At 43.7% G+C, this 18,520-nt stretch overlaps 1 protein-coding gene across 1 annotated transcript in view; it reads left to right on the forward strand.

The window, feature by feature from the left end:
* LOC120026840 (ras/Rap GTPase-activating protein SynGAP-like) overlaps positions 1 to 18,520 on the forward strand; it is a 69,650-nt gene that overhangs the window by 49,821 nt on the left and 1,309 nt on the right. The window contains exons 12-18 of the mRNA XM_038971550.1: positions 2,842 to 3,084; positions 3,393 to 3,597; positions 3,849 to 4,424; positions 8,463 to 8,996; positions 9,671 to 9,838; positions 16,792 to 17,003; positions 17,228 to 17,309. Coding sequence (XP_038827478.1) covers positions 2,842 to 3,084; positions 3,393 to 3,597; positions 3,849 to 4,424; positions 8,463 to 8,996; positions 9,671 to 9,838; positions 16,792 to 17,003; positions 17,228 to 17,309 — 2,020 coding nt within the window. The remainder of the gene's footprint in view (positions 1 to 2,841; positions 3,085 to 3,392; positions 3,598 to 3,848; positions 4,425 to 8,462; positions 8,997 to 9,670; positions 9,839 to 16,791; positions 17,004 to 17,227; positions 17,310 to 18,520) is intronic.

An 18,520-nucleotide genomic window follows, 5' to 3' on the forward strand; every position in this document is an offset into this window, starting at 1 on the left:
AGAACTTGCGGTGCGCACAAGACATGTAGGGTTAGGGGGAAGGTGTTGTGGTAGATGATTGATTGGTTGATTAAGCCGATGCCTAGATTTTTCCCGTTCATTCTGTATAATTGGATAACGAAGGCCAAGTTTAACACGCTGGTCCACCAGACTCTTCGTGCATTTGGGTGGAAGTGTCTGGGAACGAGATTATTTGGAATGTGACCGTCTAGGTTCGAACCCTGGTCTTTTGCACACCACACACATTCCAAGCCCGCTAATCTGAAGCCTGGTCATAGTTTTCAGGTCTCAGGCAAGGTTAGTCATCACTAGGGATGCAACGGTAGTAGGCCCACGGTTCGATATGTATCGCGGTTTGTTGGCCACGGTAACGGTACCGTTTAATGTATCTTTATATTTAAGAAAAAAATAAAAAGACATCACCCTTTAAACAATTAACTCTTTATTTTGCCTATAGACAAATAAAACTTTCCATTCAGGCCTGGTTTCTGTCTCTACTGTATGAAATCAAGGGGAGAAAAACGTTAAAATGAAAAGTGCTTCTTAGCTTTGACAACCTGTAGCTGGAGGTCCAACTATCAGTGGAGAGAGCTAGATAGGGTGTCTGTAGGTTCAACTATCAGTGGAGAGAGCTAGATAGGGTGTCTGTAGGTCCAACTATCAGTGGAGGGAGCTAGATAGGGTGTCTGTGTCAATTCGTCTTCAATTTCTCTTCGTGATGTTTCATAGAGTTTGGGAATTACTTTGCTGCTGAAATGTGTGCCGGAGGGGACATTGTAACGCGGTTAAAAAAAATTCATCAGGTGACGAAATCCCGAGCCAGTAACCACCTAATAGGACTCAAGTCTTTGGCTATGAATACTCCCACTGCTTTTGTTATTTCTTTGTTAAACTGAATTTGTTGCAAATTGTTGTTGGAAGGCAGCAGCGAGAGATTGTTGTGTTTTCGCTAACGAGTGGACTCTCCTTCCTCCAGCTCCACCTGCAAGGGATACGGCCGGGTGATGGCGACATAAATGAGACATTATGTTAGATGTGTTTCCACTCGAGTAGCCGACAGTGGCAAAGCAATGCTTGCAGACTGTACTTTGTTTATGGTCTTCTTACCCTCTTCATCGTATTGAACGCTGAATCCAAAATGTTCACACACAGCGGATTTGAAAGACGTCGGTGGCTCTTCAAATTTGCTTCTCTGTCTCGCTGGCGCTCGCCATTATCACGTTGGAGCTGAGAGAATATTTGTTTTTAGTTTCCCCTCTCTTCATGAGGCCCCTTTAGGGAGGTTTCCTACTGAGATGTCATTGCAAATCGTCCTTTAGTTGTTTAAGGGGGAAGGGGTTGCGGTCGCTACATTTTGAGGCATTGCCGTGGAGTAAAGTTTGTCAGCCCTCAGGAGCCCCCTAACAGCCACAACCTGCGCGTCTGGTTCTGTGGATCTGAATGTACAACGTGCGTGTAGTCTGCAGTGCAATAAGTAAATTTAGGAAATTATAGGAAAATGACAGGCATACCGTAAATTCGCGGATCACATGTGCGTATTGAACCGTAGGGGGCGTACCGAATGGTTTGATAACATACTGTGTACCGTTGCATCTCTAGTCATCACCCATCCCATTACATAAAGAAAATACTGTCGCTCCATCACTTTTTTTAAAACGCACATGAACCAAAGAGCAAAAGGAAAATTAGGACAAAGGAAGTTGATTTAAAAACACTTATTTATTTTTTAAAACAACATGTTTTGGCATATACTGTACCCTTCCTTGGGATATTGCATCCTAAATGCATTGGTTTTGATAATAACAAAACATTTTTTAGGACAAATTCCATTGTCCTCCAAGAGTTGCTGAATATTTTCCCATCTCCAGCTGATCAAGGTAACAGCAATGCTACACCTGCCCCCCAAAAATATCACGGCTTGAGCCACGACTGCTTACACTCCTGCTGTTGTCAATGCTGCCCACTACACTGGTAGCATGAGGAGGAGCATGGCAGCAGCAAGGCATAAGGCATGCCTTTTAACATAAAAAAACATGTTTTAGCTATTTTCTGCTATTTTTGCATCTTTGAAGTATAAAAATAAATATCAAGTGGCTGTAATACAGATACAAAACGTTTTTCTTCTGCTGATATACCTCCTGCTACTGGTTTCCCTCCGCCACCCCTTTACGCCTCTTCTCTCACCACCTCTTGGCTGAAATCCATTTGTATTTTCACTCTCTCCACTACTGCTGTTCACTTGGCTGAATTCCATTTATATTTTGACTCCCTCCTCTCTGTTGGTAGAATCCATTTTAGAGAGAGAATGCAAATGATGTGGAGCACTGGTAAATATCATTTAAGTGAAACGGAAAGGGGTGTGAACGAGGGGAAGGGGAAATCACTTTTAATTGTTTGAGAACACAAAACAGGTGATAGCAATATAGTTGACATCTGCTTTTGCCTGCTCAGTTCCTTCACCTCAGTGTAGATGAATGAGAGGAAAAGAAGCTGCTCTAGACTATTGAGATGTAGCCAGAGTCTCTCCATGACTCCTGTATCCCAATTCTCTGTTCTTTCTCCAGAGATGTGCATTTATGCATTCCTCCCCACTCATTTATAAGCATTGAAATTGGTGGAGGCATGGGCTAGATCAGGGTTCTGGAGGGCTGGTAGTTAATTGCACCTAATTGTCCCAAGTCTGAATCAGTCCCCAATTAGATGAAAACCAGATGTTTTGGCCCTCCAAGACCGGAAATGAACAGCCCTGCGCGAGATAGAGGTTCCACCACATTTCTTATAACAGTATTTTCCTTTTAAATCCACAAATGGAAGTGAATGAGTGCACACTTCGTGAGAAAGGACACAATTGGGGATAAACTGTCCAATATTTTCCTTGTACTTTGTCTCCCAGGATGCTATTCTGAAGCTTGGCCCCTTGCCACGTCTGCTGAATGACATCAGTGTAGCCTTGAGGAACCCCCAGCTCCACCGGCAGGCCAGCCACCAGCCAGACAGACAGCAGGACAGGCTCATCACACGGCCCTCCTTCAATCGCATGGTATCATCTGATTTCCAGAGCCTCATGATGCGGGATCTCAACAGGTAACTGCTCCGAGCTTAAAGGCACAATCTGTGTAAGATTTCTTGAGGTTCAATGGCCATTTCAATTGATACGCATTGATTATTGAAGAATGTAAATTATGAATGCTTCATTTATTTAGTACTGTTTCACACTTATCATAATCCAACAGCTATGATTGTACAATTTCATTGTTGTCATGAGTCTTTGTAAACAAACAATGTTGACGCAAAGAGGAGTGAGGTGTGAGTCTAAAATATACACTATAGCTTTCAAATACAGGCCCTGACAATGGTAATAATGATAGATAATGGTGATTATCCTCCCCCAGCTCAATAGACATCTCCCGTCTCCCCTCCCCAACCTCGGGATTATCTGGGGGTGGGGTCCTCTCGTCTCACGTCAGCATGGGAAGCTTTGCGGAACGAGACCCCCGCGGTTCAAAGGACGTTTTCTACGTGACCCGTCCCCCCTTGGCTCGGTCCAGCCCTGCGTACTGCACCAGCAGTTCTGACATCACTGAGCCAGACCCAAAGGTAAACTCCGATGCATTGATTTATTGCCACTAGCAGCCATCAATGAATTGACTACCAACAACGTTGAGTTGGACACATACAGTATATTACAACTCCTAATATACCTCACAATTTAGTTATGAATTATCCCAATCACTAAATAGTGAACATTTTTGGGTCATAAGGGATAATAGGTTATTCCAGTTGACAGGTTATGTTCTCTCTCTTAGGTCCTCAGTGTGAACAAAAGTGTGTCCATGATGGACCTGCAGGACTCACGCATGAACAGCATCTCCAACCTCCATTCGGTGGGTGATATGCTCAACTCCTCCCAGGCCTCCATAGCAGGCCTGGGTCACAGTTTCGGGAACCTGGGAGGCCCGCTTCGCATGGGAGGCCACATGTCCGCCGGTGGCTCGGGGGGCTCTGGTTTGAGGCTGAGCCAGATGGGGGGACCCCTCCACCAAATGGGGGGTCCCACTGACTCTCTCTCCCAGCAGCAGCAGCATGCGGCGGCCGCCATGCACTTCCCCCTCTCCTTCCAGAATCCCCTCTTCCATCTGGCTGCCGACGGCCCTCGGGGTCAGTCTCACAGTCGTCCTCAAGCCCAGCCGCCTCCCCCTCCACTCCTGCTGGCCCCAGAGCTTGACAATGCCCACCACCAACAGGGCTACGTGCGGGCATTCGGCCACGGCGGCTTCTCGCGCAGCGAGGATCTGTCGGCCCTGCGGCCACAGAGCAGTCTGGTGCAGCCCAGTATTGTCCACTCACACAGCTACAGTGACGACTACACGCGGCAGAACCAGAACGCTGAATACGCCCGGCGCCAGCTTTCGCTGCAAGTGCAGGTCTGTATTCCAGGAAAATATCAGTAATTTAATTTAAATAAACCTTCATTCGTTCCGGTAGCAGCATTTCAGATGACACTGTCAGTGCACGATAACAAGAATACATCTGTTCATACTAAACATACGCCACACAATGCATGTAACATCTTACATTGATATTTCATAGAATTTCTACATAAATGTAAAGAATGAATTCACCCAGCAGTCACTTTTTAGAGACATTGATAGTGAAATGTATCTGCCTATTGTTTGTAGTGATGCACCGATATGACATTTTTTGTCCAATACCGGTATCCGATATTTTCCTTGCCATAAAAACCCTGATACCGATACCCGATATTTAAAATTTTAGCGGCCTTTTAAGCATTCTAGTACAGGTAAATAGTTAACACACACATGGAAGCAGCGGTCCAAGGCACTGCATCTCAGTGCAAGAAGCGTCACTACAGTCCCTGGTTCGAATCCAGGCTGCATCACATCCGGCCGTGATTGGGAGTCCCATAGGGCGGCGCACAATTGGCCCAGCGTCGTCCAGGCCGTCGTTGTAAATAAGAATTTGTTCTTAACTGGCTTGCCTAGTTAAATAAAGGTTAAATTTAAAATTTAATTACTGAAACAGATTGTCATTTTGCTGTTTTTGGGGAAGTCCATTGTTTGCATCCATGAGCTAGCTAGCTTTTTTTATGACCAGCACTGTAGGTGCGCGAGACAACTTTACCAGCATCATAGCATACGTATCGATGAATCGTTGTGACATATGAAATACAAGTGATAGTGTAATCAATGTGTAATAATTACGTAAAAAATGTATGAACGTGCAGTCATATTCAGGTCCTGATTGGTCAACAAGCTCATCTGACACATCAAATAGTGTTATTTGACATGCAAAGACCCAAACGGTGTTCCATAGAAATCCTGGTTGAGAATGAAACGACTAAACAAATGAACAATGAAACAACACAGCAAGTAAGTGAAACAAAACAAAGGGATGTGTGTGCTTTGGGGACCTTTAACAGAATGTGACTGGCAGAACGGGTGTTGTATGTGGAGGATGAGGGCTGCAGTAGATATCTCAGATAGGGGGGAGTGAGGCCTAAGAGGGTTTTATAAATAAGCATCAACCAGTGGAATTGCGATGGATATACAGAGATGGCCAGTTTACAGAGGAGTATAGAGTGCAGTGATGTGTCCTATAAGGAGCATTGGTGGCAAATCTGATGGCCGAATGGTAAAGAACATCTAGCCGCTTGAGAGCACCCTTACCTGCTGATCTATAAATTATGTCTCCGTAATCTAGCATGGGTAGGATGGTCATCTGAATCAGGATTAGTTTGGCAGCTGGGGTGAGAGAGGAGAGATTACGATGGAGGAAACCAAGTCTAGATTTAACTTTAGCCTGCAGCTTTGATATGTGCTGAGAGAAGGACAGTCTACTGTCTAGCCATACTCCCAAGTACTTGTATAAGGTGACTACCTCGAGCTCTAAACCCTCAGAGGTAGTATTCACACCTGTGGGGAGAGGGGCATTCTTCTTAACAAACCACATTATCTTTGTTTTGGAGGTGTTCAGAACAAGGTTAAGGGTAGAGAAAGCTTGTTGGGCACTTAACACAACATCCGGGGAGGGGCCAGCTGAGTATAAGACTGTATCATCTGCTTATATATGGATGAGAGAGCTTCCTACTGCCTGAGCTATGTTGTTGATGTAAAAAGAGTGTGGGGCCTAGGATTGAGCCTTGGGGTACTCCCTTGGTGACAGGCAGTGGCTGAGACAGCAGATTTTCTGACTTTATACACTGCACTATTTGAGAGAGGTAGTTAGTAAAACCAGGCCAAAGACCCCCTCAGAGACACCAATACTCCTTAGCCGGCCCACAAGAATGGAATGGTCTACCATACCAAAAGCTTTGACCAAGTCAGTAAAAATAGAAGCACAACATTGCTTAGAATCAAGGGCAATGGTGACATCATTGAGGACCTTTAATGTTTCAAGTGACACATCCATAACCTGAGTAGTTTTCCAGAACTTCTTGGGGTTAGACCCACAGAGAGAGAACTGCTCCTTAAAGTTACTAACTTTGGCCTTCCGTATAGCCTGAGTGCACTTATTTCTCATTTGCCTGAACGAGAGCCAGTCAGCCTGAGTGTGCATCTGTCGAGCATTTTGCCAAATGCAATTCTTGAGGTGGAGTAACTCTGCAAGATCCCGGTCGAACCAGGGGCCGAACCTATTTTTAATTCTCATTTTCTTTATGGGGGTGTGTTTGTTAACAATACCACAGAAAATATCAAAAAAAGAAGGTCCAAGTGTCTTCGACAGAGGGGATCAAGCTGATTCTATACCATTTTACAGAGGCCAGGTCATGAAGTAAGGCTTGCTCATTAACGTTTTTTAGCAATCGTCTATGACAAAGCCAGACAGGTCGTTTCACTGAGCATCCATTACGAACACAGGCTGTAAAACAGTCATCACTAAGGTCATTACAGAAAACACCAGACTGATACCTATCAGGATTATTTGTGAGGATAACATCAAGAAGAGTAGCCTTTCCTGGGTGTTTGGTGTCATACCTTGTGGGATTGGTAATTATCTGAGGAAGATTTAGGGATGACATACTGTAGCTAGGTGTCATCATCTAAAATAACCCTAATTTATAAGGCAGTTATTATTTGATTAATGGTGGTCAGACCCATCTATGTGAAGCTAGCCACAATAAGAATTAACCACAATAGTGGACTTTGCAGTTAGCCTTCAAAATAAAAGTATGGCATAATTGTACTATTTGTATTAATTTGCATCACTGTCAATGACATTTTATTTTGAAGGCAAACCACAAAATCCACTATTGTGCCTAATCCTTATTGTGGCTAGCTTCACAACACATAACCCGGTCCATTTGAGCCTCACTAGCCAGATGAAGCTAGCTGGCTGCTTATAACGTTGGCTTTGGGCAACAGGGTTAAGTAGCTGGCTAGCTATTTATTTTCATGAACTGAAGTTCAATTTCAATTTCAATAGGCGAACAACAAGTGGCAACCTAGCTAATACTTACTCACAAGGATTCCCAAATCATTGTTGAGAATAATGAAAATGACTGCAGTTTCTACTGGTCATTGTTTTCAGGCTGGTTGTATTGGTGTTAGCTAGATACCAAGCTAAAGCTAGCTATCCCAGAAGTTGCGGTCGAACAAATTATGCTTTATTACCAACACGGTTTTGTAAACACATCATTCGTGGCCGGTGTTTGCTTGTTTGAAGACTTTTTTGTACAGTTTTGACAGTGCTACTTTTGACACGCAAAGACCCAAGCAGCGTTCCATAGTATGTATGTCGTGAAGCTAATAGCAATGAAGCTATTACTGTGTAACTCCGGTAGGCCAACATCTGAAAAATAGCGCACTTGGTCGTGTGTACCAGTGCTCGACCATTCGGCGAAAGCCAACATCACCCACGACAGAGAATGGTTGATTGTCAAGGGCAATGAATTCCATTATCTTGCCGTTAATGGATTTTAACTTTGAGTTGTCTTGCTGAAATGTTCTTACTCTTTCAAATGAGTGCTCGATCCACACAGCAGACATTGTAGGCTAGGTTAGGAATGCTGTGTAGCGCAAAATTCTACGTGGCGTCATTACGTCATGTACCTACGTTATATAGGTATGCACGGTAGCTTTGACATCGGTTTTTAAAATCGGTGTTAAACTAGACATCGGCGATACCGATGTTGGCATTTTTAGCTAATATCGGCCCGATTCCGTTATGTTCACCGATTTATTGTGCATCCCTAATTGTTTGTATGAGAAGATGCTTGAAAAACAAGTTAGACAGGCATGAACGAAAGAGGGATTGTCCAATTAAATTGACTTCACAACCATTCCTCATCTCCTTCCTCGTTTCTCCTCTTACACTCTCTCCCTCACTCTCCCTCTCCTATAGTATTTGATCTCAAATACTGTATCTTCTTTTTCTAAATATTTCCTGCCCTCCCTCCCTCTGTCTCCCTCTCTTCCTTTTCCCGCCCACCCTCTCTCTCTCAGGAGAATCTCCAGCAGCAAATTCTTATGGGCATGACCCCTCAGACGGCGACAGGCATGGGCACTCCCACCTCCTTGGCCACTCCCCCTTCTACCGTGCACCCTGTCCGTCATGGCTCCGTAGCACCGCCTCCCCCGCAGCGCCTCAAATCCCAGCTGTCCATCAGCCCCGGGGCCACCTCCACCCCTCCCAAGACCCGCCCCCAGAGCAGGAACCTCCTTCTCCAGTCGCCCGAGTCCAGCTTTGGCGGCAGGCAGCCCTCGCCACAGCAACAACAGCAGCAGCAGTTGTCCGTCAAACAGTCTGACAGCCCAGCCCCTGGTCTCCCACGCCAGTCGAGCTCTGCAAGGGACGGCCAGGGGGCGCCACAAGGGGGCAACGGAGAGACCACAGACACCCCGACTAAGAGCTCCAAGCAGCCTCAGACCACAGACACCCCGACTAAGAGCACCAAGCAACCTCAGCAGCAGTCCCAGCAGCAGCAGCAACAGCAGCCTCCACAGCAGCACCTGCTCAAGCCCACAGTCAATAAACAGGTATATTGCTGGATCACCATGGGTTCTGTGTTGGGACACCTAGGACTTGAGACCGTGTTAGTCCACAGAGCTAAAGCCTTGGCATTAGCTCTGGGAGCTAAAATTAGTCTAGAGGTCTCAGCCAAGGTTACACGTCACAAACCACCTTGGCTACATTTATTAATCACACTTCTGTGATTCTCAGAATCTCAGCAGATTTAGGAGGGAGGGGTCACTGAGGAAGCTTAGCCTTTGTCACGTCTTCAGTGTCATGAACATGTTATTTGTGTTCGATTTGAACCAAATCTATATTTGGTCCCAGTTCTCTACACATTGCACATGATGTAAAATGATGTAATGTAATGTAAATGTAACATCAAATACAATCTGATTATGTAATGAAGGCTATTGTTTGAACGTTATTGTATATTGTCAAAATCTAAGGACTTGTCCAAAGGCAAGTCCACAGAGATACATCTTGAAGATGGATAGCCACCTAAAAAGCACAGAAAAGTGTTGCTGTTTTATCTAGTAATTTAATCCATCCGCCGTCAACTCTTAACAGGTTAGAACACATCACAAGCTTTCCTAAATACTTTCTGAGATAGGAGAACCTTTTAGTCTTAATAATTTTGATAGCATGATCATGCGATTACTGAGCCTCTTCCTGTATCATCTTGCCTCTTTGCTTTCAGGCTTCTCAGTCCCCCTCCACCCTGACACCCAACGAGCGCACTGTGGCCTGGGTGTCCAACATGCCACACCTCTCTGCCGACATCGAAATATTGCGTAGCTCATCGAACCTTGAGGACCTCAAGCTGAAGGAGTACTCCAAGAGCATGGACGAGTCTCGCATGGATAGGGTGAGCCCATTTTGGGGGGGATGAGAGCCTCTCTGGTAAATAAAATAAGGTTCCTAGATTATAAGGGAATGTCTTTATCTGATTTTAATTTGGTTCTAGGGTAACATTTGACCCCCAGCATGATGTTCCAAGAATTTTATGACAAGGTCAAAGGAAAACTTTCACTCTGTCATAATTTGATGTTCCAGGATTGGGACCTGAAAATATTCCTTGAATTAAATGTTCCTTGAAGAAAGGAATGCAGGTAGCCTAGCGGTTAAGAGTGTTGGGCCAGTAACCGAAAGGTCGCTGGTTTGAATCTGCAAGGTGGAAAGAGCTGCTGTTCTGCCCTTGAGCAAGGCAGTTAACCCCCACCAACTGCGGGGGGCTGTCTTAATTGACGCTATTGGCGCAGTTGTTGGGTGTTAACTGCCTTGCTCTCTGATTGAGGGGTTGGGTTAAATGTGGAAGACACATTTCAGTTGAATGCATTCAGTTGTGCAACTGACTAGGCATCCCCTTTAATTCATGTAATTCCTCACCTAACAGATGGTTCATACTTTTAACACTGTGTAAAAGTGGGGACTACGGTGCTACAGTTGGGGAATAAAGTGTATTGTAGGAGCTCTGAAACATTGGGGTCAGTCCTAATACTGTACCCGGCTCCACGAGGGGGCTAAAGGGGGCTTAGCCCCCTCAGTTCAAACGTGTGCCCCCTCAGCATTAGTTTTATGTCCCAAATGATTGAGTGACAGGTTGGCTAAAAAAATAATTGTTTTCTGCGCTGCGATGTCAGCACAATGGACAGAGTGCACCACGGTGTGTGTAGGGGGCTATGGAAAGCAACTGGGGCGCTTCTCATCTCTGTGGTAGGCTAAGTGAATAACATAATATGCCTCTGCCTGTAATATTTTATTTTGATTTATAAGTGCGGGGACAAGTTTACCAGTTAGGCCATGGTGAGGATGCCGTGTTGGAGGCCAAACTGTCTCCTTCTTGCTCTTCTGCTGTTCCTATGGAGGGCGCTCTGGACGAGTGTCTGCCCTATGTTGGGGTGTGTGAGGTTTTCATCCCGACACTGACTGACACTGAATTGATTATGACCGAACTTTCTCAGGAGCCTGGAGAGGAGAGGGTGTGCTCTGACCCTTTCCCCGAGCTTGGAGAGAAAATGACTGCCACACAAAATGTTCCTCGGTGTGTCACTGAAGTTATTTCACTGCTGGGGTGTCTGGAGATAACCCCAGTGTCCACTGTGCATCGTTCGAGAGAGAATGCTCCCTTACCTACTTCAACAAAGGCCAATGCGGGGAAGTTTGTGCCCCCGCATCGCCAAAAGGTTAGAGGACAGTATTTAGGGCCTGGGCAAAGTGTTCATCTGCCTCCGAGCAACTGCTATGATGTTCCTTTATTTGCTCCGCCAATCTACATTCACCAAATGGACATACCATGTTGGTAAATATGGAAAAGAAAAGTGACCACTGCTGCATCCTGACAATGTTTATGAGGTTACTGACTTTTTCCACATGATGTTACGTTACAGCTTTATTCTAAAAATATATATTTCTTATTCCCTCATCAATCTACACACTATCCGATAATGATGAAGCAAAAACAGTTATTTTTTAACATTTTACTAATTTATAAAATATAAAAAAATTCGGTCACATTTACATAAGTATTCAGACCCTTTACTCTGTACTTTGTTGAAGCACCTTTGGCAGCGATTCCAGCCTTGAGTCTTCTTGGGTATGATGTTACAAGCTTGGCACACCTGTATTTGGGGAGTTTCTCCCATTCTTCTCTGCAGATCCTCTCAAGCGCTGTCAGGTTGGATGGGGAGCATCGCTGCACAGCTATTTTCAGGTCTCTCCAGAGATGTTCGATCAGGTTCATCCGGGCTCTGGCTGGGCTACTCAAGGATATTCAGACTTGTCCCATAGCCACTCCTGCGTTGTCTTGACTGTGTGCTTAGGGTCATTGTCCTGTTGGAAGGTGAACCTTCGCTCCAGTCTGAGATCCTGAGTGCTTTGGAGCAGGTTTTCATCAAGGACCTATCTGTAATTTGATGCGTTCATTAGTCTCTCGATCCTGACTAGTCGCCCAGTCCCCTGAAAGACAACCCCACAGCATGATGCTGCTACCACCATGTTTCACCGTAGGGATGGTGCCAGGTTTCCTCCAAACGTGACGCTTGGCATTCAGGCTAAAGAATTCAATCTTGATTTCATCAGAACAGAGAATTTTGTTTCTCATGGTCTGAGAGTCCTTTAGGTGCCTTTTGGCAAACTCCAAGCGGGCTGTCATGTGCATTTTACTGAGGAGTGACTTCCTTCTGGCTACTCCACCATAAAGGCCTAATTGGTGGAGTGTTGTAGAGATGGTTGTCCTTCTGGAAGGTTTTCCCATCTCCACAGAGGAACTCTAGAGCTCTGTCAGAGTGACCATCAGGTTCTTGGTCACCTCCCTGACCAAGGCCTTTCTCCCCTGATTACTCAGTTTGGCCGGGCGGCGAGCTCTAGGAAGAGTCTTTGTGTTTCCAAACATCTTCCATTTAAGAATTATGGAGGCCACTGTGTTCTTGGGGACCTTCAATGCTGCAGAAATGTTTTGTTACCCTTCCCCAGATCTGTGCCTCAACACAAACCTGTCTCTGAGCACTACGGACAATTCCTTCGACCTCATTGCTTGGTTTTTGCTCTGACAGCTGTGGGACCTTATATAGACAGGTGTGTTTTTCCAAATCGTGTCCAATATAATGAATTTACCACAGGTGGACTCCAATCAAGTTGTAGAAACATCTCAAGAATGATCAATGGAAACAGGATGCACCTGAGCTCAATTTCGAATCTCATAGCAAACGTTTGAATACTGATGTAAATAAGGAATTTCTGTTTTTTTTATATATACATATGCAAAAATGTCAAAAAACCTGTTCACTTTGTCATTATGGGGTATTGTGTGTAGATTGCTCGTTTAAAAAATATATATTTTAGAATATGGCTGTAACGTAACAAAATGTGAAAAATGTCAAGGGGTCTGAATACTTTCCGAAGGCACTGTTTGTGTGGGGAAGGTGTCTCGAGCATCATTTTAAATGTTGAGACCAGAATAAAAGCAAGAGGTGTGTGGCAAAGATGCGCTAGAGGCTCTTTTCTCTCTACTGTTGCTAACTGACTCCCACCAACTCTTGGGCATTATTTGTTTCATTGTGTGAATTGTTTATCAATGTTTATCAATGCCCCACAGGCACGGTGCCAGGACTTTTTCTCTCCCGGTGCTAAGGGAGGGCTTGACCAATACATTGGGGTGCTAATGAAATAGTTGATTTTCATGACTATTTATAAGTGAATTTATTCCATATGCATAATCAGACAACTGTGCATTGGTAATAATGTTTCGGATTAAATGGCTATCACTACTTCATAATATCCAAAGTGCAGCCACAACGAGAAGTGCAATGCATTTAGCCTATGCCTGTCAACTGTGCACACACGGTGTAAAACGAGCTGGCTATCATCACAATCTTAGCGATTATATTTCTATTGCAAAAATACTTGTAGGCCGACAATATGCATGGGTCTGGTACTTTATTGTTCCATCCAGATCCAGATCAACGCGATTGAATCATGTTCCCACCACCGGACAGGCGCGCTCTGTCAATAAATATAAGGCCTTTCAGTTACTCACCAAGTGTTGTTTTATAGAAGGACGATGCGTCTGTTGTGGTTCACTGCAAATGAGTCTATAATCTTCTGGACATCCAGGGCCTTGGTTCTTTCTATGTGTATGGACAGGAAGGCAAGGATGCTGGGTCGAGGATTTGCCCAGTATTTCATTCTGTATATCATGATGCCTGTATTTAGTATTTCTAGGATTATCTGAGATTTTCTGTGCAACTGTTTTGTCGAATGACCTGTAAAAGTTCAAGAAAGTTTCCCTGGTTGACAGCCATGTCGTTTTCTATGTCTCCTCTCTGTGAAAGACTCCACAACTGCTCTCATATACTCTCTGTTCTCTCTGACTATTTTCGAATGTCCATCACTTAGAGCATTGCATATTGTTGAGCCAGACTCTTTCTGAATAGTCCACTCATTCCACGCTGTCATTGCATATTTATACTCCACACTAGCATTGTGTGTCTTGAACGAACTTGTCGCCTTCTTCCAGTTCTGGTAGCCATCGTGGGTAAATGCCGACCTTCTCTCCACCATGGTTTCCTGAAGGTTGAAGGGGCAAGCAGAAAGCACGGTCCTTTGAAATAGAATATTCCAGCTATTTGTAATCCTCATACCATCTACGATTGAAGTAGCGATACTGCTGTCCAACTTTTGTGGCTGGATAACGCCGAAGAAGAGGGCGCCTTGGTTCTTCAACAGGTGACTGGCTTATAACAGAGGCAGTGGTGGCTGTGCTAAAAGTGCAACTAACGGTGACTGTGGAGCAGCTAGCAGCGACTAACTATCTGGTGCTCCCTCAAGTCCTGGCTTACGACTCATCTTACTTATCTCCCTCTTCTTCTTTGGCCCCCTTGGAGACAGGGTCTGGATTTTCATTTTCTACCCGCACTCTTCTCTTGATCAGAAAACGGTCCATTGCAACGGGGCGGGATGGGCGACTAGCTAGCTAGAAGTTAGCTCACATAACGTAGCCTAACGTGCGCGAGCACACACACCAGACCCTATGGGGAAAAGGGCTCAATGAAACTGACATTAGGTTAAATGTGAAGAATGATACATTTGCATCTGTTAGACATCAAGTATCCTATTTATGTATATGCCATTGTAAGCTACCATTTGATACAATAAATATGTTGAAATGACGATATCACTGGAGTCATTGCAAGTCAATGTATGCCACTTGTGTAGCCTACCTGGAGCTGGCAAACCAATTGAATAAATATCCTAGAACTTCAGTTTATTGTTGTTGTAGCCTTGTGTTATTATGCAAATATGAATCGACATGTTTAGTTAATTAAATTGGAAATTATCAAAGCTCTATTGCAATTGCTGATCAGTTGTTAGAACGCATTAGATTGACAGTAATAGTAGTCAGATTAGGCTACAGGTAAAACAAATTCTAAAGAATAAACACTGGTTGTTGTTGACATGCATATTCAGTTCATATAAATTACAAATTGTTAATATTTAGTTCTGGGATTGAAATGATGACCTCATCCTCAGTAGTTTATTCCAGCAGGCTATTGGGAAACACAAGCACTTCTTACCTCTTAATCGCCTCGCTATTCATGTCAAATAAATTAGTCAGTTAATTTGTACTAAGCAAACTGCTAAATCGTTCGGTTTACATCTTGCCTACATCTTGTCTAGGCTACTGTAGACTATCTGAAATGAGACGTAGGCCTATCAGGGGCTATAGGCTACCTGCCTTTATCTAAGCAAACTATGGCAAAATTGAATTACAATCATGAACCCAAATTCTAGTTTGTACCCTATGCCTATTGAAATGACAAGTCAGTATCGCAAATGGGCCATTTGTAGTCTTAACATTTGGCACGTAATAACAGCACAATTGCCAGAAAATAGTCTAATGTACATTTTTATGTTCATCCAAGTTTTTCTTGTTTACAGATTTCGAGATCCTCTGTCCAACTTTCATCACTCAAACTTTCCTGTCTGATTTATCTATAGTTATGCACATGTGCAAAAGGGATTTATTTACAACTATAAACCTGGTTCGAGCCCTGAATGCTGATTGGCTAGAAGACTATGTAAATCAGACCCTATACCATGGGTATGACAAAACAGTACTTTGTACTGTTCTAATGACGTTGGTAACCAGTTTATAATAGCAATAAGGCATCCCCGGGGTTTGTGGTATATGGCCAATATACCATGGCTAACGGCTGTATCCAGGCACTCTGTGTTGTGTCATGCATAAGAACAGCCCTTAGCCGTGGTATATTGGCCATATACCAAACCCCTTTTGCAAATGATCTGGTGAGTTTAATAAGGGCGAATTATCTTTTCTCTTCCCACATTTTCAAATTGCTTTATTACGTCATGTCATAGCTTGCAATAATTATTATTTTGAGGAACCCCAAATTTTGCTTCTAACATTGTTACAAGTTAAATATTCCTTCTTAATTGGCTCGATAACGTTATGGAAAAGGGGCTATTGTATAAATATGGCAACTCCTCTCTTGCTGTGAAAAAAATAATTTGGGCTAGTTTTCAGGCCTTTTGGGCAGGTTTTCCGTGGTCTTTGGGCTATAATTTTTTGCTTGACCTGACAACCCTGTAGTTAGTTGGGCCTGGTAGACCCTACCTGTGCTTTATTGGTTAAGACTGGTTTTGCCTAAAGAGGCTTTTTCTTTTGAAAACTGACATTTTGAAGTCGGAACATTATGTACAAAACATTAAGAACACCTCTTTCCATGATATAGACTGAAAAGGTGAATCCAGGTGAAAGCTATGATTATTTATTGATGGTACTAAATCCACTTCAATCAGTGTAGATGAAGGGGAGGAGACAGGTTAAATAAGGATTTTTAACTCCGTATTAGGAAGGTGTTCTTCATGTTTTGTTCACTCAGTGTATTTGTATATACCACTGTCATCTTTGAAACACCAGCGCTATGTAAATAAATCCAACACTCATTTGCACCTTTACCTGCCTGCCTCCTGCTGAATCTTTGTCCTTACGACTGCTAGAAGTCCCATATTTTATGCTGATACAGTGCAGTGGAAATGGGTGACAGATTTCGCGCCAGGCTGTCACTTAAAAAAGCACTGAATGATCTCGGAATCTCTGCATTTGAACTTAGTGTTGATTGTGATGTAGCGTGATATAAGCAGAATTCAATATAATTCCAATGCAAGAACCCCAAAAATGTTTGCCCCCTCGACGATTACATCTTCCCCCTTAGTCACGTTATACTTGCGCCAGGGTCTGCCTAATACATGCTAGAATTCCAGAGCATTGATCTCCCTCCCCTGCCGTCTGTCTGCCAGGTAAAGGAATACGAGGAGGAGATCCATTCTCTGAAGGAGCGCCTGATAATGTCCCATCGGAAGCTGGAGGAGTATGAGCGCAGGATGCTTTCACAGGAGCAGCAGACCAGCAAGATCCTATCGCAGTACCAGAGCCGGCTGGACGACAGCGAGCGCATGCTGAGGCAGCAGCAGCTAGAGAAGGACAGCCAAATCAAAGGCATTATCAACAGGTGAGCGCAACCAAAACAAGACAGAAGGTTAATGTCTGCTTGCTCACTTGCCTAGATAGCATTTACTTTGAATGCATTTACTTTTGTGGGAATTTCAATTCCCCGAACATCATATCTGTTTCCATAAACAGAAAGGCTAATGTTGGGAGGCCAAATGACTGAAAGAAACTGAATCGTGGTTCTGTAACTTTTTCTAAAATAAACATTTTCTACTTCTTTTCCAGGCTGATGGCTGTGGAGGATGAGTTGAGAGTGAGTGCCATTCCTGAAATTAAGCCCAGAATGTTCAGAGAGCAGATCTGTCAGGTCTGTCCGTTGGTCTGTATGGCTGAGAGTGTATTCTAGTCTCTATGAGTCTATGGTGTGTACGTTGACATGGTTTAATATGGATTCACTAGTCTGTCATATGTGCCATTTTTACATTAGTAGTGGTAGCATGTGGCTAGTGGAATGCATTCGGAAACCTGCTACTCTGCAACGTGCTTACCCATATATGACATACCTGGGGCAAAGAAACGGTGACATAGTTAACCCCATAAAGGGCCTTGATAACTCATGGACCCAGCCAAGTTTCTCAACACCAGCTTCCCCTTTGAGAAAACAATGCCGAAACAAGTAAAACGGTGTTCACTTTACATTGATGAATTTGTTTACTTGACAACATACAATATTGCACCATGTCTATTCCGTCCTACAGTATGTAAGCTGTTGAATGTCTGTCTGGGCACAATGTCTCTCTACATTATATAATTTTTACCACCACTGACAAAAGGCAGTTTCAACCACTGCATATTGAGGCATTTCTTTCTCAAAGCTGGTGTAAATGGCATCTATGATGGAGTGGACTGGCAGTATAAGGTTGAATGGTGTGGTAAGTATAGGGGTGTTTTATCAACTGGACAACTTTTGATTGGCTGAAGGTGATCCAATCCCTGACCAGTTTGTTTTGCCAAATGTCCCTTATTTGTAGACACAACCAGTTTCAATGAAAGCATGTAGTGAAATAATATTGAAACAGAGAGATATTCAGTTTGGATTCCAGGCTAGCTTTCCTTTGATCCAGCTACGTGGTCTTTTTTGCACACTGTATAGTGTGTATGGCCAGGGAAAGTAGAGCCTGGCATCTATATGTTTATTTGTATGGTATGCAACACTCCATTACTGAAATATACCCCCTACATTTCTGAAAACGAAATGTGGTACCATGGTACAACTGTATTAACTTGTATTTAATCATTTGAAATGTTTTCATCTTTCAAAAGCGAGAGGCTCAATGTGTGAATCAGAAAGAAGCTGCGGTTTGCACTGATAGTGTCAGACCAACACTGACAGTGAACAGGGTTGGGGGGGAAATTAGTTTTCTTTTTTCATACCGTTGTACCTGTGATTTAGTTAGTTGTTTTATTCTAACTTTGTTGCCATATTGTGTGTATGTTCATCAGTTCTTTTGAGGTGGTGGGGTGAACACGTGAACAACCCTATTTGGTACTAACTAGCATATTTTTTTCTGAGAGTGT

This window comes from Salvelinus namaycush, chromosome 32, assembly GCF_016432855.1.
Source record: "Salvelinus namaycush isolate Seneca chromosome 32, SaNama_1.0, whole genome shotgun sequence".
Classification (NCBI taxonomy): domain Eukaryota; kingdom Metazoa; phylum Chordata; class Actinopteri; order Salmoniformes; family Salmonidae; genus Salvelinus; species Salvelinus namaycush.